The sequence below is a fragment of the Geotrypetes seraphini genome, chromosome 16 (assembly GCF_902459505.1).
Source record: "Geotrypetes seraphini chromosome 16, aGeoSer1.1, whole genome shotgun sequence".
Taxonomy (NCBI): domain Eukaryota; kingdom Metazoa; phylum Chordata; class Amphibia; order Gymnophiona; family Dermophiidae; genus Geotrypetes; species Geotrypetes seraphini.
The window spans coordinates 20,935,208-20,962,720 of record NC_047099.1 but is presented as its reverse complement, the minus strand read 5'-3'; the positions used below and the strand labels follow the sequence as shown (position 1 = coordinate 20,962,720).

At 48.3% G+C, this 27,513-nt stretch overlaps 2 protein-coding genes across 4 annotated transcripts in view; both read right to left on the bottom strand.

The window, feature by feature from the left end:
• LOC117350015 (transmembrane protein 272-like) overlaps positions 1–14,403 on the bottom strand; it is a 36,044-nt gene extending 21,641 nt beyond the window's left edge. The window contains exons 1-2 of one of the 2 annotated variants that reach the window (XM_033923886.1): positions 14,303–14,403; positions 1,974–2,093 (exon numbers count right to left, since the gene is read on the bottom strand). In XM_033923886.1, the coding sequence (XP_033779777.1) occupies positions 1,974–2,052 (79 nt within the window). In that variant the 5' untranslated portion in view covers positions 2,053–2,093; positions 14,303–14,403. Of the gene's footprint in view, positions 1–1,973; positions 2,094–3,773; positions 5,961–14,302 lie in introns of those variants that run through there. The other variant, XM_033923885.1, reaches the window with a different exon arrangement.
• A 5,968-nt stretch (positions 14,404–20,371) lies between these two features.
• LOC117350030 (transmembrane 4 L6 family member 5-like) overlaps positions 20,372–27,513 on the bottom strand; it is a 53,110-nt gene continuing 45,968 nt past the window's right edge. For both annotated transcript variants that reach the window (XM_033923914.1, XM_033923915.1), the window contains one exon: positions 20,372–21,536. In XM_033923914.1, coding sequence (XP_033779805.1) covers positions 21,519–21,536 — 18 coding nt within the window. In that variant the 3' untranslated portion in view covers positions 20,372–21,518. The remainder of the gene's footprint in view (positions 21,537–27,513) is intronic.

Below are 27,513 nucleotides of genomic sequence, written 5' to 3'. Positions count from 1 at the left end.
GCAGGAAGATCCTGCTCCTCCAAAAACTCCTTGGTGTAAGTGGACCCTTCAGACAAGTCAACACCCAAAGCCGCAGCCATATCCTGCACAAACCTCGTAAAGGATGAGGGTTTAGCAGGAGGAGAGGGAGACCGAGACTTCCCGGCAGAGCCGAAGGGAGAGGCCTGGTTGGAGTATCTGGGCTCCCTACCCGACCCCGACCCCAACGAGGCACAGTCCTGCGACCTCGACGGAGTCGGAGACCGGGTGCGCCTGGAGGAACCCCTCGGGGATCCCCCCGGGGTCCGAGGCACCGAGGCCCGCCCCTTCGGCCCAGGCGAGGAAGCCCGAGAGCTCTCCCTGGCCGGAGACCGGAACAAAATGGGGTTATCGACACGCAAATCCCGAACCTGCAAGGCACCGCCCCCGGCCGGTGACGAGCGACCACGCCGCCGAGGCGAGGTCCGGGACCGCTTAGCCTTCCTCGGCCTGCGCCTCGCTCGAGACCTGCCCGAGGGAGATGAACCCCTCGAGGACCCCGAGGACGAAGACGAAAGTCTTCGTACTCGGCGCCCCTTGTCCTTCGGGCGCACACTACGCTCCGGCGGATCTCGCGAAGCCGGGTCCGAGGGAACCACCGAGGTCGAGGCCGTGGGCGCCTCGGGAGCCGAGGCCCCGGTACCCGAGACCGAGGTCGCCAACTGCGGGGCCACCGGGGCCGAAGCCTCCGAAGCCGAAGCTGCCGAGGCCGAAGCCTGGTGCAGCTGGTCAATGGCCCCGGTGAGCTCCGAGGCGATTAACGCCCGGAGCAATTCCTGGAATACGGGGATTGACATCCCCTGCGGCAAGACCTGCCGCTGCTCCTCAGAGGGCGACCTCGGTCTCGAGTATTCCCTCGGGGCAGCGGACGCTGGCAACTTGGGCTTCACTGAGGCGGGCCCACCCGCCGACGAGCCCGAGGATGGCTTCTTGGATGGAGCTGAGGAGGGAAGCAGAGACTTACCCGAGGCCTTGGAAGAGGGCAGCTGCTTCGAAGGCACCGAGGCCCGAGGCGAAGCCGACGGTCCCGAAGCTGAGGCCGAGGCCGATGTCGAGGCCGAGGTCAAGGCCGGGGCCGAAGCCGAGGCCGAACTCGAGGCCTTCCCCGGCGGGGACTCCACAGAGAAAAGTTCCGCCATGCGGGCCTTGCGGCGTTTAAGTGCCCGTTTCTGAAAGGTGGCACACTTATCGCAGGATGCCGTCGGGTGTTGGGGCCCCAAACACCGCAAACAGCACCTGTGCGGGTCAGTAATCGAAAGGAGTCTTTCACAGCGCCCGCACTTTTTAAAGCCCGTTACGGGCCGGGACATGGGCCCACAAGAGAGCCGGGAACAAGCGAGGTTCCTCGGCCACGGCTACCGGGAGCCCCCGGTAGTAACGGATACGAAAGATTTTAGACTTTTTTTTTTTTTTTTTTTTTGAAAAAGAAAGAAACAAAGCAAGAAAGAGACGAAAAAACGCAGCGACCGTGCGAAAAGCCCTACACAGCCGCGGCGACAGAAGGCACAATTAGCACAATTTCTCCACAGGGCTTCTGGCTCCGCGGATGAAAAAGAACTGAGGACCACGAGGTGGGGATGCGCCCTCTAGTGGCAAGAAGGCTAGCACATGCGTGGTGCAGTGTGCAAACTTGAAACTTCTAGCAAGTTTGCTTGAAAAGCTGTCCGCGCTGGGGCTCCGTAGATGACGTCACCCACATGTGAGAATATCATGCCTGCTTGTCCTGGGATAAGTACAGCTACTTTTATTACAGCCAAAAGTTTTGTCTCAGTCTCCACCTGCTGGACATGGTGAGCTATTATCCATCAGTGAAGTGTGTTGGTCCAGAGAGATGGTAAAGAAGCTGCATTTTGTTCTGCAGGTTATGGTTTGTTCTCCTTTGCCATGGGGTTTGAGGAAAAATGGAGTTCTAGGGCAGGACATGCTAGCATTTACTCTCGCTCTCTCTTACTTACCTGAGAGGGGTGTGGGCAGCACTTGGTGCTGCATAGCCTGAAGCAGTGGGGAAGAAGGACAGGCCTCATTCTCAGCCATACCCCCAGATCAATACTCAGCATTGGACGCAAAGTGGGGACCTGTAGAGAGAAGATAGGTGAGGTAAAGGAAACAGCACCTCCCCAACACCATTAATCACGTTTCCACAAATCCTGTGAGGCACCACGTATTCTTCCCTTCCCACATGTTCAGTCAAAACGCACTGTGTAGGGGGGTCTGATTGGAAATGTGCATCACTGCAGAGAAAGAAACTCAGTGATGGAAAGAGAGGGAGTCAAAGGAAGACACATACACCAACACAAAGGATGAAGAGACAACTGGTGTTGGGCAAATACATTATTATCTTTTGGTTTACTTACTGTTATTATAATTTAATATACCATATATGACGCATAAGTGCATTTTGCAACATTGGACTTCTACTATTTAAGAGCAAACTTAAGGGGTTTCTTTTTAAAGATGCTTTTAGTGATTAATTGATTTTTTCTACATTTTATATTGAAACTTTTTTTTTTACAGTCCATATTAAATTTCTGCACCTCTCCCTTCTGTTTTTAACCTTAAATGTTTCTTTTATATTGAATTGTATTTCTTCCCATTACCTTACCTATTGTCATCACGTATGTTTATTGTTCTATTGTATATGTTTAGTCATGTTATGTGTTTTTGGCTATTTTAATTTGTTTTAAATTGTTCTAAATATGTATTTTTACCCTAACTCTGTAATTTATGATGTACATCGCCTAGAACCTGGAATAGGCGATTAATCAAATCTTATAATAAACTTGGAAACTATTGACATTGGCACAATCTCTTGCATCAACCGGCCAATTGGGAAGCTCGGGATGTCCATGGGAAATGGAAGAGGAGAATGTATTTGAAGATCTGGGGACCCTATTTAGCACAGTTACATCCTAGAGAACGCAGTGTTCTCCTTAATGAGCTTTAGCATTTGGGTGTGTATAACTTTTGACAGAATTCTTGTTTTTGTGTGGGTTTCTTTGGGGAGGGGGTACCTGGGGGGAGTATTTGGTTGGTCTTCAGTATAATGTTGTTGACAATGTTGGGTTTTCTATTGTTTTGTGTGTTTTCTGCTTTGTCACCAATAAAAATTGTTTGAACATAGAAATTTAATATACCTTCTTTCCAGAGGAGATAAAGCAATGAACAGACATCTAAATCTGAGAGGAAAGAATGCCAATTGTTAAAGGAAGAGAAATAAATTAAAGGAAAGGGTAAGACGAGTAGTTCAGGTCCAAAATTCTAAAAACCAGGGGGGTTTTTTGGAACATTATTGCATTACTAATTTAGCCCCAAAGTCACTTTAAAGACTTCACTCTATGCTGATAGCAGTTTAGTTTTTCATCTTACATTAGTGTGCCTCTGAGGTGTTATTGGTGGCTATAGCGATTCGTATTCGTTGCCTGCTGTGGCCCTGCATGCTTCTCTCTGTCGTGCCCAGCCAAGAAGGAAAGAGGAAGTAATGTCAGCAAGACAGAAGGTGGCAGAGAAGCCTGTAGGGCTGCAGCAGGCAACGAATATGAATCGCTACAGCCATTGATGACACATTTCATAAACAAAAAAGTACTCAAATCTAAAATGCCTCTAGTCCCAAGCATTTGGATAATGGATTGTGAACCTGTAGTACCAGTAATATATTACTGGCAACTATTCGCTGGTAACGTATTACTTTTAAAAGTGACAAGTAACCGGTGTTGGTGTAGTTTCATAACAGGAATGTGGGAAGATTAGGTACTTACCTTAAATAATCTTCTAGTAGAAAGGCATAAGAGTCTTGATCACTGGATTGTATACGCCTGCTCGTGAGTCTGTGTAGAAGGCGTCTACATTTTTAACTGTTCCTCCTCTGACACTGCTCTGTGCTTCTTAGTTCGTACCAAAGCAGTTGAGACAGAAATGCAAATAAAGAAAGGAAGAGGGGTACCCATCCAGCCCAAGTCTGCTCTGACCCTAAAGGTATTCAAGTAGATTTTTAAAAAACAAACAAACCATATAACAAAGGGAAAACCCAAACCAAGCCCCTAACCTTAGCGCAACAGGCACTAACACTGAAGAAACAACCATGCTCTCTTATCAGTAGTTCTGTTGATTTTTGATTTTTTCCTCAGGCTTGAATACCTGAATATGTATACCCTAGAGAAGGAATAGAAGAGATATGATACAGGGATGGAAAAATGATTAACACTAGAGGACATGAGATTGTGGGGTGGTAGATAAGAGGGAAGACAGGAAATGTACATTTTTACCACAGTCATATTGTCGAAAGACAGATCTTGCCGTGTCAGGGGAGAGGGGAAAAACATCTTATAGAGGAACTTAGCAAGTAAAATTAATAATTACTGGATTGTTGGTTTAACACTACCTTAAAAATTAATGTGAGAGTTGGGTACACGGGATGGACCACACATCTGCCGTCATTTACTATTTTAATATGACATACGCCACCATGGTGGCATTGTCCAAGAAAACTGACAGCTTTGCCTTCTAGGTCTGGAGCTACTTCTTACAGCACTAACTGAATCTTATGTAGCTCCAATCTGTTTATGGACCATTTATGCTGGGAAGGCAACCACTGACCCTGAACCGGATGGCTGTTGCAATGCCCCCCAGCCAAATAGACTGGTGTCTGTTGTATCACCCAGGAGGAAATGCAAAAAGGCAAACCCTTTACCAAGGACTCCGATCGAAGCCACCACTGCAAGCTATAGTGCACCTTGAGCATCCAGGGCAGCTTCAACTGAAGAGAGTGTGTCTGAGGAGACCAGCAGGACAGTAGAAAATCTTTAAGAGGGCTGAAGGTAAGCCTTTGCTCAATGAACAACTTCTATGGATGCCACCATCGAACCCAGCACTTAAAGACAGTACCAAGCCAGTCAGAGCTGACAGCGCCAGGATATCCCAAATTTGACTTTGCAGTTTCAGTTTGCATGGCATGGGAAGAAAAACATAGCCCACCACCATGTCAAAGTGAACTCCTAGATACTCCGGGGACTATGTCGGCTCCAGATGGCTCTTCCAGAAGTGGATCGCCCAACCCAGCTCTTGAAAGAGCTGGACAACTCATGCCACAGCTAGGTCGCAGGCATTCCTGGACAACATTTGGATAAAGCAATCGCCCAAGTACAGATACACCTGTACCTCCGCCTTGCAAAGATGTGCTGCCACTACAACCATCACTTTGGTGAAAGTATGCAGAGCTGTGGCCAGTCCAAAAGGAAGCACGAAGCCTCAGATACCTCCTGTGTGCTGAAAAATGGGGTAGATAGTAGACACATACTGGATGCAGAGGGGATAAGAGAGATGCTGGATGAACTGCAGTCAGTAAGCAAGAGCATGTTGGTCCTGGGGATAGGAAGGAGGGAGGGAGAAATGTTGAACAAAGAGGGAAGCGAAAGATAGAAATGTTGGACTTGGGAGAAGGAGATATGTTGGATATGGGGCAGGAGTAGGGAAGAACAGCAGGAAAGAGGGAGTAGAACTGGATGGGGGGAGAAATAGGAAAGATGGGCCATGGTATGGAGAGGGATGAGCCAAGAGAACGGTGGAGGGGAGGGAAGAGGCTGAGCTACAAGAGTGGAAGGATGGGAGATACTAGAAATGGTGGACCCATGTAGGATATCAAGGGGAGGGGTGGCAAGGAGATGAATGAGAGGATAGTAAATACAGAAGATAGAAATGTGATAATGAGGTGTACCTGAAAGGGAACAGGGGGACTTGGGAAGATGTAAATGGCAGAACTATAGCATGAGGATGAAATTTGAATGGACATGGACAGAAAAGAAAAAAAAAGGAACAAAGACAGGTGTAGTGAGGGAACAAAACAGGAGATGAGAAAAGCCAAATGGACAGCAGACACTGGAAAGAGAATTACTGTATATACTCAAATATAAGTCGAGACGCCCATTTCCCCCCAAAAGAGGAGGAAAAATGGTTGACTTGAATATAAGTCGGGTGGCTTAACATTCAAGTGCCCTGCCAGCATCTGCACCCAGTCCCCTCCCCTCCATCCTCTCAGGCTCTGCACCCAGCCCCCTATCCTCTCTGTCGTACCTCCTCTACCAATCCCTGGTGGTCCATAGATGCAGCAGACAAGAGAGAACTTTCCGCACTCCTGTCCCGCTGCTAACCCGGTCAGTCGCTGCCATGAATTCTGGTTTCTTTAGCCGCTGAGCTGCACCAAGCAGGAGCGTGCTTTGGTGCTGCTGCTGAGCAGCTTTCTGACTGGCTCGAGAATTCACAGGAGCAAGTCAGGAAGCCGCTCAGTGCCAAAGTGCACTCCTGCTCGGTGCTGCTCAGTGGCTGAAGAAACCAGAATTTGTGGCAACCACCGACCGACCAGGGGGGCACCGACCCAAATATAAACCGGGACCCCCATTTTTGGGCCCCAAAATCCAGATTTATATTCGAGTATATACAGTAGCAGAAGACAAAGAAAAGCAGAAGAGAAACTGGGACCAACATGATGGAAAACAAAATGTTCAAACAAGGGTAGGGAAAAAAAAGGTATTTTATTTTGGAATTTATTAGCTGGCATATGTTAATATGTTAGCTTTGTATTGTTCAGTGGCATAGCCAGATAGGGGTGGGGGCGAGATGGGGACATGCCTGTGGGGTCATGGGTAGGGTAGGGGTGGGGCCATTGGCGGGGGACCATTGTGTACCTAGGGCCCATCGATGCAGGACTCGAAGAGGGCCCTGGTGAGTGTCTGGCATCCCTGAAACGTTTCTGGGAAGCTTGAGACATTCTCTGCTTGGAAAAGGCTGTGGCGCCCTGGCGGAAACGTTGAGAGGCTCGATAGAAGCCCCGACCAGGCCTGCTACGAACCCGCTTTTTGGCCTGACACTCTGCTGCACAGGCCATAATGTCCTTGAGGCCTTCACCAAACAACATCTTCCCCTTGAAGGGCAAGCGACTCAGAGCTGCTTTAGAGGCAGAATCTCCTGTCCACTTTTTAATCCAGAGCTTTCTACGGGCTGAAATAGAAAAGGCCGAGACCTTGCTCATAACCCGGAACACGTCATAGAGAGCATCTGCTACATAATCCATCCCTAAGACCAGAAACTGGGGGTAAGCGTCCTTGCTCTCTGTAGGAGTCTGATGCAGGAGAGTATGACAGGCTCGGGCCACGAAAGAGGATGCTGCCCCTGCTTTCAGCCCCAACGCTAATGTGTCAAACTGTCTTTTGAGCATCAAGTCCACCCTGCGGTCCTGCGGCTCTTTGGGAACCACCCCATCCTCGTTAGGCAGAGAGTCGTGGTGGGTGATTTTTTCTATCTTGGGATCCACCTTAGGCGGAACAAAGAGCTCCTGAAAATCTGGAGCCAGTGGGTACAACTTATCCATGGTTCGTGCAACCTGCAGAGGCCCATCCGGAGCATGCCACTGCTCTGTAAGCATGGTGATGATGTCGGGATGAGAAGGGAAGGAAGTGCACTGGGGCTTAGCGCTGCTCATGACCGACTGAGCACTGGAGGCTGGAGGAGATTCCAAGTTCAATATCTGCAGAGACTCTGCAACAACCTCCGGCAAGGCCATGGATTTAAAAAGACGGCACACCGCCGGGTCTTCGCCCTGGTCCAGTGGCATCTGCGATTCTGGATCCGTAGCCCCTGGCTGGGACCCAGCATTCTCCAAGAGCGAGGCGTCCTCACCGGGGACTAAGGGCGCCGATTCTGACCCCCCGTCATCCCGCTCTCGCTTCGGCTGGGCAGCCCTGGGACGAGCAGCCCTCGTCGAGGAGGCAGCCCCCCGAGATGCAGGCGCAGAGCCAGACAGCCCCCGAGAGGCCATAAAAACTTTGAACATACTCTGCACAAACTCAGGGGTAAAGCTGGGCGGGGACGAAGCCTTCACCGGCTCCTGCGCGGCCCCGGAGGGCCCCGCGGGCCGGCGCTTCGCCCTAGGCGGCGAGTCGCCGTCCGAGGCCTCCCGGGACGGGGACCCCCCCGAAGACGCAGACTCCCGCGAGTCAGAGGCGGCCGAGTGCGCAGACTCGTCCCCCTGCTCGAGCGCCTCGTGGCGCGTGGCACTCGGCCGCTCCTCGGGCGCCCACTCGGCGCACGTCTGGCCTTCCGAGGCGGAAGGATCCGAGGATTCCATGGTTGTTCTCGAACCGAATCGAGAAGTTCTTGAGGCGGAGGCTTTTATTTAAAAAAAGAAAAAAAAAAATCCAAACTCGGCACAGATAATCTAAGATGACTGCCGCAGCTGCACGGGGGGGGGGGGGGGGGGGGGGGCGCCAAAACAGGGCCCGAAAGAACGGGTAAGGGGCACCTGCGGGTGGCGTAGCAAAAAAAAAAAAAAAAACTAGACCCGGAGACACCCCTCCCCCCCCCTCCCCTGAAGTATTCACACTGCAGTTGGTGCCGAGCCTCTTTCGGCCTGCAGACAAGCCGCAAAGTGACTTACTGCCTCAAACAAGCTTAAGTGACCAGCAAAAAAAATCACCACCGCTTGTATCCTCCGGCCGCCACTTGGACCGGCTTAAAGCCCAAATCTCTCGACCCCACAGCTCCTCAGTCCTCTTTAGGGGGGGGGGGAGGCGAAGGGAAGGCGGTCGGCACCCGATAAAGTCCCGAGGACCGACGCGGGTGCCGATCAGCCTCCGCTCAGCCCCAAGAACTACAAGGGGCGAGCACGGTTACGGTGGGGGGAAAGGATCCCCGGAGTGTTAGTGCAGGCCGGCCAGGTAGGTGCCCTGAACCAGGGGTGACCCCACCCCCCCTAGGCTACAGACCACCCCCCCAACCCTCCAGAGAGCGAGCAGAGCCTCTCCTGCACCAGAAAGCCTCCTAATTTGGCTAAAAAAAAAAACAAACAAACCCCAGAAAGAATAAAACACAAAATAAGAGAGAGAAAAACCAGGCACCAAAGAGCGCGTAGGAGAAGCTCAGAATGGTAGAGCCTGGGCCGGATTAAGGCGTGCGCCTTGGGTCCAAATGTTTCCCGGGGGGAGCTGAGCCAGATATGGTCGCAATACAGGAGGCTGGAATCGCCAATTGCCTGGAATTGTTTGGTTTTCGGCAGTCGAAAGCGTTGTACAGTACACATCCGGAAGCCAGAAGTCTGTGGATATTTATCACAGTTTGGCCAACTGCAGCGTTCTACCATCCCCCCCCCCCCTTCCGGTGTCTGTGGTAGGCTCCGGCAAAACCGGAAACACTGCTCTAGTCACAGAAAGGAGGGGGCTGAGCTGCAAAGACTGTTGGGAGTGGGTCGTTGAAAAGGATTGGTGGAGGGGGGGGGAGAAAGTTTGCTGCCAGCTCGAGAAAAGAACTGGCAGGGGATGCGACATGGGAGAAATGCCTGCAGGACTTGCAACTGAGCACCAAAAAAAGAGAACTAGAAGAGAGCATGCACTTATTTTTGTTTCTGTGACTCTATTTCCTTAGTTGCATTTTGGATGTTATAAAAAATGTACCCTTCCCCCTTTCATGAAGCCATACCCTGCCCCCATTGCCCCAGGTACATTAGATAGATTGTGAGCCCACCAGGACTAAACTAAGCCTTAAGTTTATATACCGCATCCTCTCTGGAAGTGGAGCTCGGCACCGTTTACAAGAACTTAAAATATAAGAGAAAGGAGAAGGTTTACATAAGCTTATATATATAGAATGGAAGAGTAAGGGGGAAATAGAATTACAAGTTAGAGAAGAGCCAAGTTTTCAGTTGCTTGCGGAATAGTTGGAAAGAGAGCCCAGGTTCCGCAACGGGATAGTAAGGTCGTTCCAGAGACCTGTGATTTTGAAGAGAAGAGATTTTCCCAGTTTACCTGCATAGAGAATACCGCGTAGAGAGGGGAAGGATAGTTTATATCTTTGGGCGGGTCTGGTGGAGTCAGGACTCGAGGAGTTAAAGGATAGTGGGATTAGGGACAGACAGGGAAAATGCTTGTGTACCGTACGCATGTAAACCGTTCTGAGCTCCCCTGGGAGAACGGTATAGAAAACTGAATAAATAAAAATAAATATTAGCGGTTTTTATTGAAGGCCAGGGCGATAAAAGTTCTGACGTCGGATCTTTTACTGCCATGGCCAGCGATTAAAAACACTAACGCAGCTTCACAAAATGGGAGAGGGGTGTTAATAAAATATTTGAACTAAAAAATAAAATCTGGGCTGGAATGGAAAGGTTCATTGGTACCTGTGCACAAACTAAGGGCTCCTTATACTAAGCTGCGTTAGGGCTTTAATTCATGGAATATCACACGCTAGACCTTAATGCCAGCATTGAGCTAGCGTTAGTTCTAGCCGCGTAGCATGCGGTAATTTCCTGTGTGCGATAAAAACACTAGCGCACCTTAGTAAAAGGAGCCCTAAGTGGAAGGAAGTTTAAAGCCCAAAGAATCCTGTTATTAACCCCCCTCCTTTACAAAGCTGCGCTAGCGTTTTTAGCACTGGCCGCCAAGTTAACAGCTTGGGCGCTCATAGTATTTCTAAGAGCATCGGAGCTGTTACTGCGGCAGTTGGTGCTAAAAACACTAGCACAGCTTTGTAAAAGAGGGAGTAAATTAGTGGGCAAATTTCTAGAACAGTGTCCTAATACTACCTCCACTCTGCCTGTATTTTTTCAGAAACATTTATTTTAAAGTCTAAGGGGCTCATAAAAAAAATACTTCTAAAAACCAGCCTAAATCGGCACTTGGATGATCTAAAAGACAAGTCATCCAAGTGCCGATAATCGAAACGGGTTTTAGACATGCCTAAAAACAACTTAGGCCTTTTCAGTGCTGCTATATGACCAGAGTTAAAAGAGGCGTTTTAGGAGGAGTGGTGAGGGTGGGATTTGGGCGGGACGTGGGCTGATCTAAACTTAGTCATACTGCAAGTATAACCGAAAATTTAATGAGGCTGCCTGGACGGAAGTTGAACATTGTGACTTAGGCCATGTAAAACCACAGTGACCAGATAAGTACTGCAGACACAAAGTACAGACCCCCCACACACTGCCCCAGTGATCACTGACCCCCCTCCAAACACCATAAAAATCAATAAAAATGTACATACCTGTCTCCAGAACATCAGCAGCTGGCATATCAAAGCCTAGTAAAGCAGCACAGAGGTGGCTTAAGTAGTCTGGGAGGTGGGCTAGTGAACCATAGAGAGGAGGACCCAGGCCCATAAGCCACTCTAATCACTGCATTTATGGTGGAACATGTGCGCGCCCCAAAACCTCCCCAAACTCTATTGTACTGCCATACAGGTGCCACCTGCAACCGTGAGGACTATTGAGGTTGTAGACAGGTGGGTCTAGTAGGTTTTGGGGGGGCTCACCATGACCTATATGGGAGTTGTGGTGAGGTGTATATGGCACCCTTTTTGTGAAGTTCGCAGCAGTGCCCTGTAAGGTGTCCCACTACTGTATTGCCATGTCTGAGTGTATAGTCCATCATTTTGCTGGCCCCTCCCACGTCCAAAAGGTCTTGTTCTGTGTGTTTATGACTTGGACAAACTTTTGGATGAGAATGGGGTATAAAGATAGACGACTTAGCGGTCTGGGTGATCAAAACGGCTGGACGTACTGTTAGACGATTCTTGGGGAAAAAAAATATTTTAGATGTATTTTTTGAGAATGGACTCTTTGACCTGACAACTTTGGGCAACTAGCAACTTAGGCCCAAAACGGACTTAGACGTTTTCTTTCGATTATGCCCCTCCACATATTTTATTTTGCTGTTTCCATTTGTGAACCTTTTTCCACTTGTAAAAACTTTGTAAATTTATATCTTGTACACATTGCCTTTAAATCTCGCTCTTGAGCAGTCCACCCTTAATCTCTGATATGTACCACAGGCAATAGAAAGTAAAAATGATTTGCCCAACTTCCCTGATTCTTACCCAGTGCTGCAGATCTGCCAAGTTACCCAGTTCCAGGAGGGAGACTTTTTGGCGAGTACTGTTTTTGAACTTATATCCCAATTCAGTGTTCTGTTTGTAATCCCTGATAACACCAATTGAAACCAGCACTTCAGATCTCATAATGCCTTTTTAAACTGGGTAACTTGGCTGCTCGCCAGCTCTAACCATTAAGCTTTTCCACTGAAAGCATGGGCTTGCAAAGTCCCCATACTCACTCACAAGCTATTACTGCTATCATATTCAAGCTAGGCTCTGCATCTTTCCGTATTACTTTCTCTGCTACAAGTGAAATAATGGTGAGGGAGGGGGTCCTTGATAGGGGGGTCTACAAATATATATTTGCCTAGGGCCCAATATAGTGTTAATCCAGCCCTGTTTGCGGCTTTAGAGAATGACACAGGGCCAAATTTTTCCCCATCCCCGCAGGAACTCATTTTTCCGTCCTATCCCTAAGAGTTCTTTCTTGTCCCTGGCTCATTCCTGCAAGCTCCATCCTCATCTGCACAAGCCTCAAACTCTTTCAAATCTTAATTAGCAACATTCTAGAGCTCAGATTGTGATGTCATAATGCCTCATTCCACCAATGCCTAAGCTCCGTCCTCATCTGCACAAACCTCAACCACTTTAAAATCATAAGTAGCAACATTCTAGAGCTCAGATTGTGATGTCATAATGCCTCATTCCACCAATGCCTAAGCTCTGTCTTCTGATGTCATAATGCCTCATTCCACCAATGCCTAAGCTCCGTCCTCATCTGCACAAGCCTCAAACACTTTAAAATCATAAGTGTCCAAGACTTGTGCAGTTAAGATAGAGTTTAAGGGAACAGGGATAGGAACAGTGACAAAACTTGTGGGGACGGGACAAGGAAATTGAGTTCCTGCGGGGACAGAGACAAATTTGTCCCCATGTCATTCTCTACACAGCATCTCATGTTCTAATACAGAGAAAAAAAAGAAATCAAGTAGAAGGAAACAAGAAAATAAAGCAAGGAAGCAGGTAAATAAATACATGAAGATGTGGGCAGGGCCAAGGGTCCCAGTATAGTTGTGCGTGCCTAGGGCCCACCTGAAGAATTAATTCTGGCCTGGGAGGAGCTGAAAAATATAGACAACACCTTCTACAGATTGGTGAGTAAGGGAGCACAATTCTTATGTATTTTGCACTAGAAGTTACTAGTCTAAGTAGGTGGCTGTAAATAATGTATTATTACATTACATTAGTGTTTTCTATCCCGTCAATACCTTTCAGTTCTAGGCGGTTTACAAAAAGAGGTGGCCTGGGCATTCCCAGGGAGCTTACAGAGTTGATAGATAGAGTGAACTTACACGAAATGAAGATTAGCATGAGCGATGTGATTTGGGGGAGGGTTTATAAGGGTTTTGATTAGCTCATTTGACAAATTTTTTTGAAAAGTATAGTTTTCAGTTCTTTCCTGAATGTTAGAGACGTTTAAATTTGTGAAAGTAATAAATTATGTCCATCTCTAAGAGGCACCCACTGAAAGAGAGACTATCACAGACACACGTGCACTATGGAAGATGGTGACAGAGACTTTGCAACTGAGAAGAGAGTGGGAGGATGGATTTCATATACTGCCTTTCTGTAGTACAACCAAAGCAGCCTAACGGGTTCGCAGTCTTTTTGTACTTGGGACAGTAGAGGGTTAAGTGTCACAAGCAGCCACACACTGAAGAGCAGAGAATGAGCGAGAGGGAGAGGCTGACCAGAAAGAATGAGCAGCTGAAAGTTAGACCAAAGGAGTGACAAAGAGAATGAGGACTGGAAAGAAAGAGACAGCCACGGACACTCAGGGAAGACAAGGACAGAGAGAATCTGACAGAATAGCCGGTGGAGAGAGAAAAAGAGAGACACGCACATATAACCAATGGAGAGAGAGAGAAACACACACACACACACACAGAATCGCAAACACTCAGAGAAGACTGTGACAGATAATGAGGTATGGAGAGAGAGACAACCATACTCAGGCAAGAAAGCAATAGAAGTAAAACCCAAATGTCTCAATCCGTCCTCCTTTTTCTGGAGCCATATGGCAACCCTAGGCGAGAGTGACAAAATGCTATACAAGAAGAGACAGACATAAACACTTAGATGAGAAAGCGACAGAGAGCTATTTACAAACACTGAGGGAGAGACTGACAGAGATAATAAGCAGTGGAGGGAGAGAAAGCCACAAGACTGAGAAAGTGAGAGGGACTAAGGGACAGAGATGAGACATACTGCAGGTGCAGAGACAGACAAGGACCCACAAACACTGCAATAAGGGGAGGCGGGAGGGCAAAAGAAAAGCTGAGAAACTTAAAGAAAGAGACAGCACAGGAGCCTGACAGAAGCACACCCAGGGAGAATGTGACACTGTATAGAGCTGGATGCTTTCATTACCTACCGTCTGTCTGTTCCTCCAAATTCACAGCTCCAGTAAAGCAGAGACACCAGGGGCAGAGCAAGAGGCTGAGCCGGATTTCCTCTCACTCTCTTTAAGGTGTCCCCTTGCACATTCTCTTCAGCCACCAGCTCTTCTCTTTTATTAAAGGGAATAACCCTGTTTATATTACAGTCTAGTCTTGTATGCAGTGCCTTTATGCCACCCGGCTTAGGTTGCCATTTCACCCCAGGTGAGCCCAACAGGCGAAGCTGGTCCTGGTTTTGCAAGTGTCACAAGCATAGTTTATGGAAGCAGAGGCATGGGGACAGCATCCACCAAATGTTCTGGATGCTGTTCCTGACTTACCCACCCTGCTCTAACCACTAATACAACTGCCATACAACCTGGTCCCTTTCAAACTACACCCACCCATGCATGTGTGGAACTACAGTTCCATCCCCCACCCCAAAGACTTAAACCAAAAAGGAGCAGGGCACAGCACACATATAGTACTTATCTTTGGTTAGTGTTGCTGAATTCTGCCTCCATTCCTTCAGTGAGGGAGTTGCCGAGTCCCCTTCTTACCTGCTCCCCCCCAAAAAAAAAAACAACTCATAACCTACTAAGTTCCAGGAGGGAGAACAGGTCCTGGATGTCTCATAGCCTAGCCAGATGCATTATGGGACCTGCAGTACTAGTTTCAGAGGGTAGAATCAGGGGTTACAAACCCAAGGCCTGTTCAGCCTGTGGACCAGGTGAGGCACTGGTGATAAAGGGTGCCAAAATCCCAGTCTGGCATCTCTCCCTCTGTCTTCCCTCTTCTAAACCCCTCCCCCCCAACCTTGCAGGCTGCAAGAGGAAGGAAGGAAGAGATGTCAGAATTAGGATTTTGATACTTTTTATCACCAGCAAAAGAGGGAGGGGGATATGCCGGATCATGGAATGGGGTGGGGAGCATGCAAAACTTGACTCAGGATGCCAAAGTCTCTTGAGTTGGCCCTGTACAAATCCAGCAGTACTTTGGGATGTCAGTCAAAATCAGGACTGTCCAGAACATTTCCCTCCTGGAACTGGGTAGTTTAGCAGCTCTAACTGTGGAGACTCCTTGGTCAGTATTTATGCCATTGTCCTTACTCAGAACTATAAATCCCTGCATGCACTGGGGTGAAAACAGGACTGGATCAACCAGGTCTGCTGCTGAGCCTTGAGCATCTGCGCATGCTCAAGGCCTTCTGGATTTCACCCTCTCCAAGATTCTCATGAGACTCGAGATCTCATGAGAATCTCGGTGAGGGTAAGATCCAGAAGGCCATGAGCATGCGCAGATGCTCAAGGCTCAGCAGCAGACCAGCGGCAGGCACTTTCTATCACCGGCAGTGCACGAGTAAGGACAGGGCCGGTCGGGGGGCGGGGGAGGAGGTAATAGCTGCGCCTGTGGCCTTGGGGGAGAGCATGGGAGTCGGGTGAGTCCGGCAGGAGTGGGCCAGCACCTGAGAGTCCCAGCGGAGGGGGGTAGTGCCATCTGAGGGGGGGGGGGGCAGCGTCCAGGAGCGGCAGAGCCAATGGTGCCTATCTGGGCTCGGTGGCGGCGGCAGTTTGATTACAGCCAGCACCCTGGAGCCAGGGCGCACTATCACCACCCGCACTACCCACAGTGAAAGGCAGCGAACGTCAGTGAGAGGCAGCGAACAGCAGCAGAGACCTCCCCAAGAGAACTGAAGGATTCACGTGGATAGATCTGTGACAGAGGCAGGGATGGAGGCGTCGCTAATGGTAATTAAGTCTTTGGGGATGTGGAACTAATTGTTCTAGTTTACATTAACTCTTATGGGAAAAGTTGCTTTGATATATGAGTGCTTTGGATTACGAGCATGCTTTTGGAACGAATTTTGCTCGTAAACCAAGGTACCACTGTACTTCATGGAAACTCAGCGGCTCAACTCATCCAGCTCTCAAAGGCATGGTCTACTTCTCGCAGAACCATCAACAGAATACACTTCTCCCTCCGTATTCGCTGTGATAGGGGATTAACAGAACCGCAAATACAGAAAAACTGCAAATAACTTTCTCATATGTTATTTGCTGTTTTCTATTAAAAACCATCGTGAATATGGTGAAACCGCGAATAACGTGGTAGGAGACCTAGTCTGTTCCTAAAGGAGAGGCAGAACACAGTGAAGAAAGTGCAAGGAATCGGTGATTTTCTCTGTAAATGCTTGAAATCAGCGATTTCTCTATGCAAGCTGATGTAATTTGGGGGGAGGAGCCAGCAAGCTAAAAACCGTGAATAATCGAAACCGTGATTGCTGAAATTGCAAATACGGAGGGAGAAGTGTACTACTAAACCTCCCATCAACAAAGAATCTCCAATACAAGCGTGTTTTTCACTCCATGCTAACCTTCCTAGGAGTGAAAACTTGGAATGACCTCACTGAAACGGCCAGAACGGAACCCAGCTACACCATATTCTGGAAAAAAATGAAAACCTTCCTCTTTGATACTTGAACACTCAGATTTTCCTCTTCCCCATTCCTGCCTAAGTTCCCCCCCCTCTCTCCTCCCCCTCCCTTCCCTGTCCCTCTCCTCTTCCCCCTCTTTTCTATGTAAGTCGCCTTGAGCCTGCATAGGTATGCTCAATGCAGAAATAGAAGATTAGATTAGATATACACATTTTTATAAACTTCTCTGATTTATTGGCGGTTCCTGCCCCCCCCCCCCCCCTAGTATAAACTGGTTTAGAAATTTCAGATTTTGTTTTTTGTTAATTCTGTTATGAACAGGGTTATTTGGCACTTCAGGACCACATTTCAGAACCGAACGCATATTTTATGAGATTCTGATTCTCTCAGGGATTTCAGCAACTTTACAAAAATATGACAGTATATGTAGAAAGGGCTTCCTTAAAAAATGCAAGGAGGGGGGAGGGGGAACCCAAAGCTTGTGACTGAGCTGGGAGCTTCAAGAACTGAAGCTGGCACATGCCTGCTTTTGGCACATGCTCACTTATGCAATGCTCTGAACTTGCAATATGGAACAACAACCACTGGCTTCCTGCAAACTGAAACCCAGGTCAGGGGAGACAGTGGCAGCTCCTCTCTGTCCATAGGTCTCTGCTGCGTAAAGAAGCCCCTGGTGCAGATCTGCCCTCTGGGCTATATTATTGTGTGCCCAATATAAAGGAGACCTGCCTTTCTCTGGTGTAATTCTGATTCCTGTGTAAGATGTAAAGGACACCCTGTGCTCAAACTGTTATTGGATACACTGTTTAAAGGACACCTGCCCTCTACAAAATATGTTGAGACCAGCACAATGACCTTCTGCTGTGCAGGGGTTAAATTGTGGAAGTCACTTGTGGGTCAATTACAAAAATGTGGTGAAGAAGGCAATTTCAGGAAATGACTTAAAACGCAGTTATTTGTAAATGCCTTTTTTTTTTTAAAAGATATTAAACCCTCGTAACTGCTTACGTTTGAAAATTTCTTTCATGATTGTTTGTATAAGCCTTTTCTGGCTTTCATTCTTTCACTGCTGATTTTCCGAGGACTATTTGTTTGCGCATGTCTGATTGTATTTGTTTTATAGAATTATGTATGTAACATTATGTAAACCGTTTAGAAATTTTTTAAATAAATAAATACTCATGCTTTGGCCATATGTGCTGTGTAGGGAAGACCTGGTCTCTGCTCGGATTGTGAATGCACTGTATAAAGGACACCCTCTGCTTCGACTGTGATTGGGTACACTGTGTAAAGGAGTCCTTCTTAGGTTGTATTCCTACGTGCTGTGCAAATTCGTCTTGTCATCTGCTCAATTGGATTATATGTGCTATATAAAGGAGACCTGCCCCCAACTCATGCTGTTATCTTGTGCACTGTTCACAGAAGACTCACCCTTTGCTTGAGATATAAGAACATAAGCAATGCCTCCGCTGGGTCAGACCTGAGGTCCATCGTGCCCAGCAGCCCGCTCACGCGGTGGCCCAACAGGTCCAGGACCTGTGTAGTAATCCTCTATTTATACCCTTCTATCCCCTTTTCCAGCAGGAAATTGTCCAATCCTTTCTTAAACCCCAGTACTGTACTCTGCCCTATTACGCCCTCTGGAAGCACATTCCAGGTGTCCACCACACGTTGGGTAAAGAAGAACTTCCTAGCATTTGTTTTGAATCTGTCCCCTTTCAATTTTTCTGAATGCCCTCTTGTACTTTTATTATTTGAAAGTTTGAAGAATCTGTCCCTCTCTACTCTCTCTATGCCCTTCATGATCTTGTAAGTCTCTATCATATCCCCTCTAAGTCTCCTCTTCTCCAGGGAAAAGAGACCCAGTTTCTCCAATCTCTCAGGGTATGAAAGGTTTTCCATCCCTTTAATCAATATAATCCTGCGAGGTATAAAGAAAACCTTTGCTCAACTCAAGCAGAAGGCAGGAGACCTGTTTTTGCCTGGGCATCCTGTGTGCTGTGTAAAGGAGACCTGGCCTGTACTCCAGTAGTGATCTTGTATATTGTGTGAGACTCACCTCCTGGGGTCACCCCCTGGGACTGCTTCTCCAGCACAGCACTGTGTTATACACTTCTCCCTCAGTATTCACGGGGGGATAGGGGCAGAGCCAGACTGCGAATAGGGAAAATTCCCGAATATCTTCTCGTCTGGCTCTGACCCACCCCCGCTTCCCTCCCGCCTTCCCCCCAGCATCCTGACCTTATCTGGTGGTCTAGCGGGCTTTCGGGGCAGGAGCTATCTTCCTACCCTCCTGCCCCAGATCGCCAATAGGAAATGGCTGCTGTGAGCTCCCGTCATAGTCTCGAGAGACTAAGGGAACTCACGGCAGTCATTTCCTATTGGCGATCTGCACGGGGCAGGAGCGTAGGAAGATCGCTCCTGCCCCGAAAGCCCGCTAGACCACCAAGTAAGGCCCATTGGGGGGGGGGGGAAAGGCTGGAGAGAGGCGGGAACGTGCTATACTATGGGTTGTTTTTTTTCCCCCCTCCCTCCCAAAAATCGCGAATATGTGAAATCGCGAGTGTCGAAACCACAAATGGGGAGGGGGAAGTGTACCTAATGTCTCAGTGAGTCTTTTGGTCCCGCTATATTTAAATCTCCCACACCTAATGACTTACAAAAGGAAGACGAAACTCTTGATAAATGACAGCTGTACCCATGACCTTTCCAAAAGTTTTTATTTGTAGCTTCCAAAACATCTTTCACAACATGAATTTCATGATAAATAATGGGAGTGGTCATGGGCTTGTCCTTCACCCTCCATGCAAGGGTCCAGACTGTCTGGAGCTGAAACGGACAGGGAAGGGGCCAGTGGGGGATATGTCTACCATCCCTGGCAATGCCCTCTGCCACCAGAGCTCCTTCGCATTGGGACTCCAAAGCTGCCAAGTTAACCAGTTCCAAGAGAGGCATCTAGGCCTAGCCTGGTGCATTATGAGACCTGAAGTATTGTTTTAAATGGTTAGAATCAGGGAGTTCTGCCGGTAAGTTAAAAACTAGGACTGGTATAAAGTCTTCCTCTAGGAACTGGGTAACTTGGCAGTTACTTCTGCCCCCACCCTCCCCCAGCAGGTGGGAGCTGCAGCACAGTTTTGGAGGATTCCCTGCAGCATGCACAGGGCAGGATTAATTATTTGGTGGGCCCTGAACCCGCCCCATCCCTGCCCATGGCCCCTCCCACACCTCGATTTATATATTTATCTGCTTCCTTGCTTATTTACTTCGTTGTGTACCACTTGATTTCTTTAGGGGGGTTTCCTCTTTATTTTAGAGCATGATATTCAGCCCCATGTCCCCTCCTCTCCCCCCACCCGCCCCCTACTTGCAGTCCAGGATCCAAGCAGCATGAGATTCTCTGGGACAATCTCATGCTGCATAGGGTTACCATATTTGTGAAGACAAAAAATGAGGACACATGATCCCACCCACAGCCCCACCCGCACACAACCCATTCCCTTGGTCCCCCTTCCCATTCTCTGTACCATTTTAGTGCTTCTCTCTCTCTCCCTTCCTCCAACCCTCCTCCCCCCCACAGGTGCTTCTCCAGCTCTCCCCCCTCCATGTTGTTTCTCTAGCCCCCCCTCCCTCTTCCGACTTGACCTCCAATGATGTGTCCCCTCATGACTTCTCTAGTTCCCGGCTCCCCCACCTATCTTCTCCCAGCTGCTCTAATTTAATCTTCAGGCAGCAGCAATAAGGTGAGCCTGCTGCCGCCAGCCTGCCCCAGAAGCCACCTCTCTGCCTATACGAGAACAGGAAGTCGCTGCAGATAGTGCCGGCAGCAGCAGGCTCGCATCGTTGTTGCTGCTGCCAGCTGCTCGAAGATTAAATTACACCGGCTGGGCTTGGGGGAAAAGGTAGGTGGGGGAATCAGGAGAGCTGGCTAAACTTGGACAGACTCCCCTATTTAAAAAAAAAACCCAAAACTACGTTTGGGTTTGGGAACCCAGACAGTCCTGTAAAAAGAGGACATGTCTAGGTTTTCCCAGATGTCTAGTAACCCTAATGCTGCGGCAGCTTCCCACCCCCAGTAAGATGCAGGAAGAAAGCTGCCAGAAGAGGCATGGGATGGAGTGACTGTTTAGTGAGTGCCCCTACATGGTCTCCTGCTCTCCCCAAATAAATTGGAGGAGAGGAAATCATTAGTCAAATTAGTGGTCCCTGTGAGTTCAGAAGTCAACTAGACTTTGGAATAGCATAATAACCTAGTAGATATATAGCAAATACTTGTAAAGACCTTAACAGTGCATCCAGTCTGCCCAAGAGTCACACTCATTATCAATTCAAGATTAAACCATCAATTAATGTGGTATAAAGTACATACACTTGATCTCGATCCTTCTTTACCTTTTTCAGTTCACAGGCCATAGAATAATGCCTTTTGGACATACTGAAGTGGTTGAACCTAGTCAGGCAACAATTGGTTATTTCTGTCCTCCCCCACTGTGCGGTGCACACACTGAATAACTGCTTTGCTGAAATACAGTTCAAAAAGGTCACTGGAAGATAAGAAGGGCCAGCCTTCAACCCATTGCCCCCAAAAGCAGGTAACACTCCAGGCATGAAGTTAAGGAGATCTGGTAAAATTCAGAAACTTAAACTGGAAGGTCCCAGGTCCTGCCTGGGGCAGTTGATAAAGGAGGGAGTCTCTCTGTGGGTGCTGAAGTGGTAATAGGCCAAGACGGAGGGAGCAGGAAGTGGCATGCGCCCTCTCTTCATACTTGTCTCTAGGTTATTCATCGATATTCAGATTGCTGTGGAGTAGAAGACATTTCAATAAATAATTGCTTAGTGAGAAGATCAGCTGGCCAGTCTCCAGGTTGTCCAGATTCAGTCCTGGTTTGAACTTACATCCCAAAGCAGTGTGGGAGTTGTAGTTCCTGATTTTAGTCATTGAAATCAGTACTGCAGCTTCCATATTGCACCCAGATGAGTTGTCAGAAATCCAGGACCTGCTTAAAATCTCTCTCCCCCCACCCCCCCCCCCCCCCCCAGATGCTCTGGGTCAGTTCTGTTTCCTGCAAATGGGCAGGGTTTTCACTTAGAACCATTCAAAGAACAGGCTGAGATAGACTTGATTTTGCCCTGTTCCATGAATGGACTCTTTATCTCACCTTTCATATACACGATTAATAATTAACTTATTCATAATTATTCTTTTTTTTTTCCAATAATAATTAATATCCAATATTCTTTCATACATTTTCAAGCTTGTTTTATTTTCAAGCTTGTGTTGTATTAAGAAAGTAGATCTGAAACAGAGGTCTTGTTCTCCATTTCTGTTTTAGTGTAAACAGCAGCTCATTTTTGTGCGCATGTGATGTAAATGGCGGATTTATGCACAGCTGACACGGGTGCTCCTGCCCTGCCCACTGTGGTGACATCAGCAGCTTCCTTTGGGCCCTGTGTGGCTGCACAGCCCCGTTCCCCTACTCCTGTGGTCAGAGGCAGTGGAATACTGTCTTGTTTGAGGGGGCCAAGGCGCTCTGCCCTAGTCCCAGCAAAATCATGCGGCAGCCTTAATTTTAAATGATCGGGCAGCTGCCGCACAGCATCAAGAAGAAGGCCTGCCCCTGGAAGTCTTGAAGCTGCATGGCGGCAGCTGCCCGATCATTTTAAGTTAAACCCTGGGAGTCGGGCGGTCACCAGTTTTTGGGAAGGCCATGGTCCCTGTGGCCTCCCCTGTTTCGATGCCTATGCCTGTGGTACTAGATGCTTGGACTCACACTTCCACCCTTTCTCCTTTTCCTTTCGTTCCTCTATGCCCTGACCCTTCAGATTCAGTCTCATAGAAAATCACTGCAGATAGAGACTATATGGCCTATCCAGTCTGCTCATCCACACTAACGGCTCAGCTCTACAGGGAGGCTTAGGAGCAATGTTAGGAAATACTTTTTCACAGAAAGAGTGGTGGACAGTGGCGTAGTAAGGGAGGGGCAGGGGGAGGACCGCCCTGGGTGCCCGTCTTGATGGGGTGCTTGCATCTCTCCTCTTTGCCACCCCTGTACCTTTTTAACGCTTCGCCGGCGCAAACAACATCTCCAACTTGCTGCCCACGTCAGCTTCGGCTCTCCCTTTGACATCACTTCCTGGTCCAGGAAATGACTTCAGAGGAAGAGCCGATGCTGGTGTTAACAACAGGTTGGAGATGCGGCGAAGAACTGAAGAGGTATGGGGGAAGGGAGGTATGGGGGACCAAGAAGATGCAAGCAAGTGGCATGGGGGCAGAGAAAGGAGTAGGAGGCGCCACTGCCCCGGCCACCTCCTACCCTCGCTACACAACTGGTGGTGGATGCCTGAAATGCCCTCCCATAGGAGGTTCTGAAGTAAAAAATGGTGACAGAATTCAAGAATGCATGGGATAAACACAGAGGAATGCGACATAGAAAAGGGATGGAATCAAATTACAGCAAACTTAAATTACCTCTTAACTGGAGTGAACTTTAATGGCAGCTTCAGAGGTTGGGAAGTAAGACCGTTGCCGGGCAGATTTCCACGGTCTGTGTTCCATAAATGGCAAGAAACAGATTAGGATCAAGGCTGGAGTACATAAGAACATAAGAATTGCTGCTGCTGGGTTAGACCAGTGGTCCATCACGCCCAGCAATCCGCTCCCGCGGCGGCACTTAGGTCAAAGACCAGTGCCCTAACTGAGTCTAGCCTTACCTGCGTACGTTCTGGTTCAGCAGGAACTTGTCTAACTTTGTCTTGAATCCCTGGAGAGTGTTTTCCCCTATAACAGCCTCCGGAAGAGCGTTCCAGTTTTCTACTACTCTCTGGGTGAAGAAGAACTTCCTTGTTTTTGTACAGAATCTATCCCTTTTAACTGTAAAGAATGCCCTCTCATTCTCTCTACCTTGGAGAGGGTGAACAACCTATCTTTATCTACTAAGTCTATTCCCTTCATTATCTTGAATGTTTCAATCATGTCCCCTCTCAGTCTCCACTTTTCAAGGGAGAAGAGGCCCAGTTTCTACAATCTCTCGCTGTACGGCAACTCTTCCAGCCCCTTAACCATTTTAGTCGTTCTTCTCTGGACCGTCTCGAGTAGTACCATGTCCTTCTTCATGTACGGCGACCAGTGCTGGATGCAGTATTCCAGGTGGGGGGCGTACCAAGGCCCGGTACAGCGGCATCATAATCTTCTCCGATCTGTTCATGATCCCTTTCTTAATCATTCCTAGCATTCTGCTTGCCCTTTTCGCTGTCACGCATTGCACGGACGGCTTCATTGACTTGTCGACCAGTACTCCAAAGTCTCTTTCCTGGGGGGGGGGGGGGTCTCTCCAAGTACTGCACCGGACATCCTGTATTCGTGTATAAGATTTTTGTTACCGACATGCATCACCTTACACTTATCCATGTTAAACCTCATTTGCCGTGTCGCAGTCCATTTCTCGAGCGTTTTTATGTCACGTTGCAGGTCTTCACAATCCTTCTGTGTCTTCACTACTCTGAATAACTTCGTATCGTCTGCAAATTTAATCACCTCGCTCATCATACCAATTTCCAGGTCATTTATAAATATGTTGAAGAGCACGGGTCCAAGCACCGAACCCTGCGGCACTCCACTCGTGACACTTTTCCAGTCCGAGTATTGTCCATTTACCCCCACTCTCTGTTTCCTATCAAGTTTCAAGTTTAAGTTTCAAGTTTATTTAGCATTTGATGAATCGCAATACTTGAGAGGGTCCAGAGGAGAGCGACACGAATGATTAAGGGCATGGAAAACCTTTCATACACTGAAAGATTGGAGAGGCTGGAGCTCTTCTCCCTGGAAAAGCGGAGACTCAGAGGAGACATGATAGAAACCTACAAGATCATGAAGGGCATAGAGAAAGTAGAGAGAGATAGATTCTTCAAATTTTCAAAACATAAAAGAACAAGAGGGCATTCGGAAAAATTGGAAGGGGATAGATTCAAAACAAATGCTAGGAAGTTTTTCTTTACTCAGCGGGTGGTGGACACCTGGAATGCGCTTCCAGAGGACGTAATAGGGCAGAGTACGGTACTGGGGTTTAAGAAAGGATTGGACAATTTCCTGTTGGAAAAGGGGATAGAGGGGTATAGATAGAGGATGACTGCACAGGTCCTGGACCTGTTGGGCCGCCGCGTGAGTAAAAGGGGTTTGTGAGTTTAATAGTCACAACAGAATGTAAGAATTAAAGTGTGCCATATTACATATCAAACGCGTCTTGAAATAGAAAGGTTTTTAAAATTTTCTTAAAGGATAAAAGATCTTTTTCAATTCTAATATAGTTAGGAAGGGAATTCCATAATGTAGGGGCCATAACGGAAAAGATGCCATTTCTTCGTGTGCCAATAATTTTTAAGGAGGGAATTGATAATAGGTTTGAGGAGGATGATCGTAACGAGCGTGAGGCATTATATGGGATAATCATTTTGGACATAAATTGTGCTTCATTGAAAATGAGTGTTTCACCCTCGATTCCGTGGCTCGCAATTTTTCCAAGTAGTCGTTCATGCGGGAACCTTGTCGAACGCCTTCTGAAAATCCAGATATACAACGTCGACCGGGTCGCCCTTGTCTACCTGCCTGTTTGCTCCCTCGAAGAAGTGCAGCAAGTTCGTCAAGCAAGATCTTCCTTTGCTGAAGCCGTGCTGGCTGGTCCTCATCAGATTGTGTCCGTCGTGGTGATCGACGATGCGGTCCGTTATTCACGCCTCCACCATCTTTCCCGGTACCGAGGTCAGACTCACCGGTCTGTAGTTTCCCGGATCTCCCCTCGCACCTTTAAGAACATAAGAACATAAGAACATAAGCAGTGCCTCCGCCGGGTCAGACCACAGGTCCATCCTGCCCAGCAGTCCGCTCCCGCGGCGGCCCAAACAGGTCACGACCTGTCAGAATCATCAGAAGGGGCTCCCTTGCCACCTTGGCTTCCCATTTAAGTCCTGCCTTCCTATCGAAGCCCTAGCCCTCCGGTCTTTCACATGCACGACCTGGTTGGTTTTTACTCATTACCTGGTTAACTTTCTATACTTGTGTTACATCCCAGCTCCTCCTTCAGTATCCCATGATCCCTTTATCCCTCAGGAATCCGTCCAATCCCTGTTTGAATCCCTGGACCATACTCTGCCTGATCACTTCCTCCGGTAATGCATTCCAAGTGTCCACGACCCTCTGGGTGAAAAAAAAACTTCCTTGCGTTTGTTTTGAACCTATCTCCCTTCAGTTTCTCAGAATGCCCCCTCGTATTAGCTGTCCCCTTCAGTCTGAAGAATCTGTCCCTATCCACCCTCTCTATGCCCCTCATGATCTTGAAGGTTTCTATCATATCTCCCCTGAGCCTCCTTTTCTCCAGAGAGAAGAGCCCCAGCCTATCCAGCCTCTCGGCGTATGGGCAGTGTTCCAGCCCTCTTACCATTCTCGTTGCTCTCCTTTGGACTCTTTCAAGTACCGCCATGTCCTTCTTGAGGTGCGGCGACCAATACTGAACGCAGTATTCCAGATGTGGGCGCACCATCGCTCGATACAGTGGCATGATGACTTCCTGTGTTCTGGTTGTTATGCCCTTCTTTATGATGCCCAGCATCCTGTTGGCTTTTTTCGAGGCTGCTGCGCACTGTGCAGATGGCTTCAGTGATGCATCCACCAGCACACCCAAGTCTCTCTCGAGTCTGCTGTCTCCCAACAATACCCCCCCCAATTTATAGCTGAACAGCGGGTTCTTTTTCCCTATATGCATGACCTTGCATTTGTCCACGTTGAAGCGCATTTGCCATTTGTTTGCCCAGTCTTCCAGCTTGTCCAGGTCCCTTTGCAGGTCCTCACACTCCTCCCTGGTCCTAACTCTGCCGCACAGTTTGGTATCGTCTGCGAATTTTATAACCTCACACTTTACCTCCCTTTCCAGGTCATTGATGAATATATTAAAGAGTAACGGCCCCAGCACCGATCCCTGTGGCACACCGCTCGTGACTCCCCGCCAGTCAGAATATTGACCCTTTACTCCGACCCTCTGCAGTCTACCTGACAACCAGTGCTTGATCCATCTGTGCACATCCCCTCCCACCCCGTGGCTCCACAGCTTCTTAAGTAGCCTTTCATGTGGCACCTTGTCGAAAGCCTTTTGAAAATCGAGGTAAATGATGTCTATGGGCTCCCCATTGTCCACCCGACTGCTTATTCCCTCAAAGAAGTACAGAAGGTTCGTTAGGCATGATCTTCCCTTGCAGAATCCGTGCTGGCTTGTTCTCAGTAGGCCATTCCTCTCGATGTGCTCGCAAATGCCGTCCTTGATCATAGCTTCCACCATCTTCCCTATAATTGAAGTCAGGCTCACCGGCCTGTAGTTCCCGGGGTCACCCCTCGATCCCTTCTTGAAGATAGGTGTGACATTTGCCACTTTCCAGTCCTCTGGTACCTCACCAGTTTTCAAGGATAGGTTGCAAACATGTTGGATTGTGCCCGCTATTTCCTGTCTTAGTTCCTTCAGAACCCTTGGGTGGATCCCGTCCGGGCCCGGTGATTTGCCACATTTTAATCTGTCTATCTGTTTGAGGACATCCTCCTTACTTACCTCTATGTGCTCTAATTTTTCAGCCTGTTCCCCACTCATGAGCTCCTCTGAGTCCGGTATATTAGTTGTGTCTTCGCTCGTGAAAACCGACGAGAAGAACGTGTTCAACCTCTCAGCTACCTCTTTATCCTCCTTAATCACTCCCTTCCTGTCCCCATTGAAGATCAGCGTGACATTCGCCACTTTC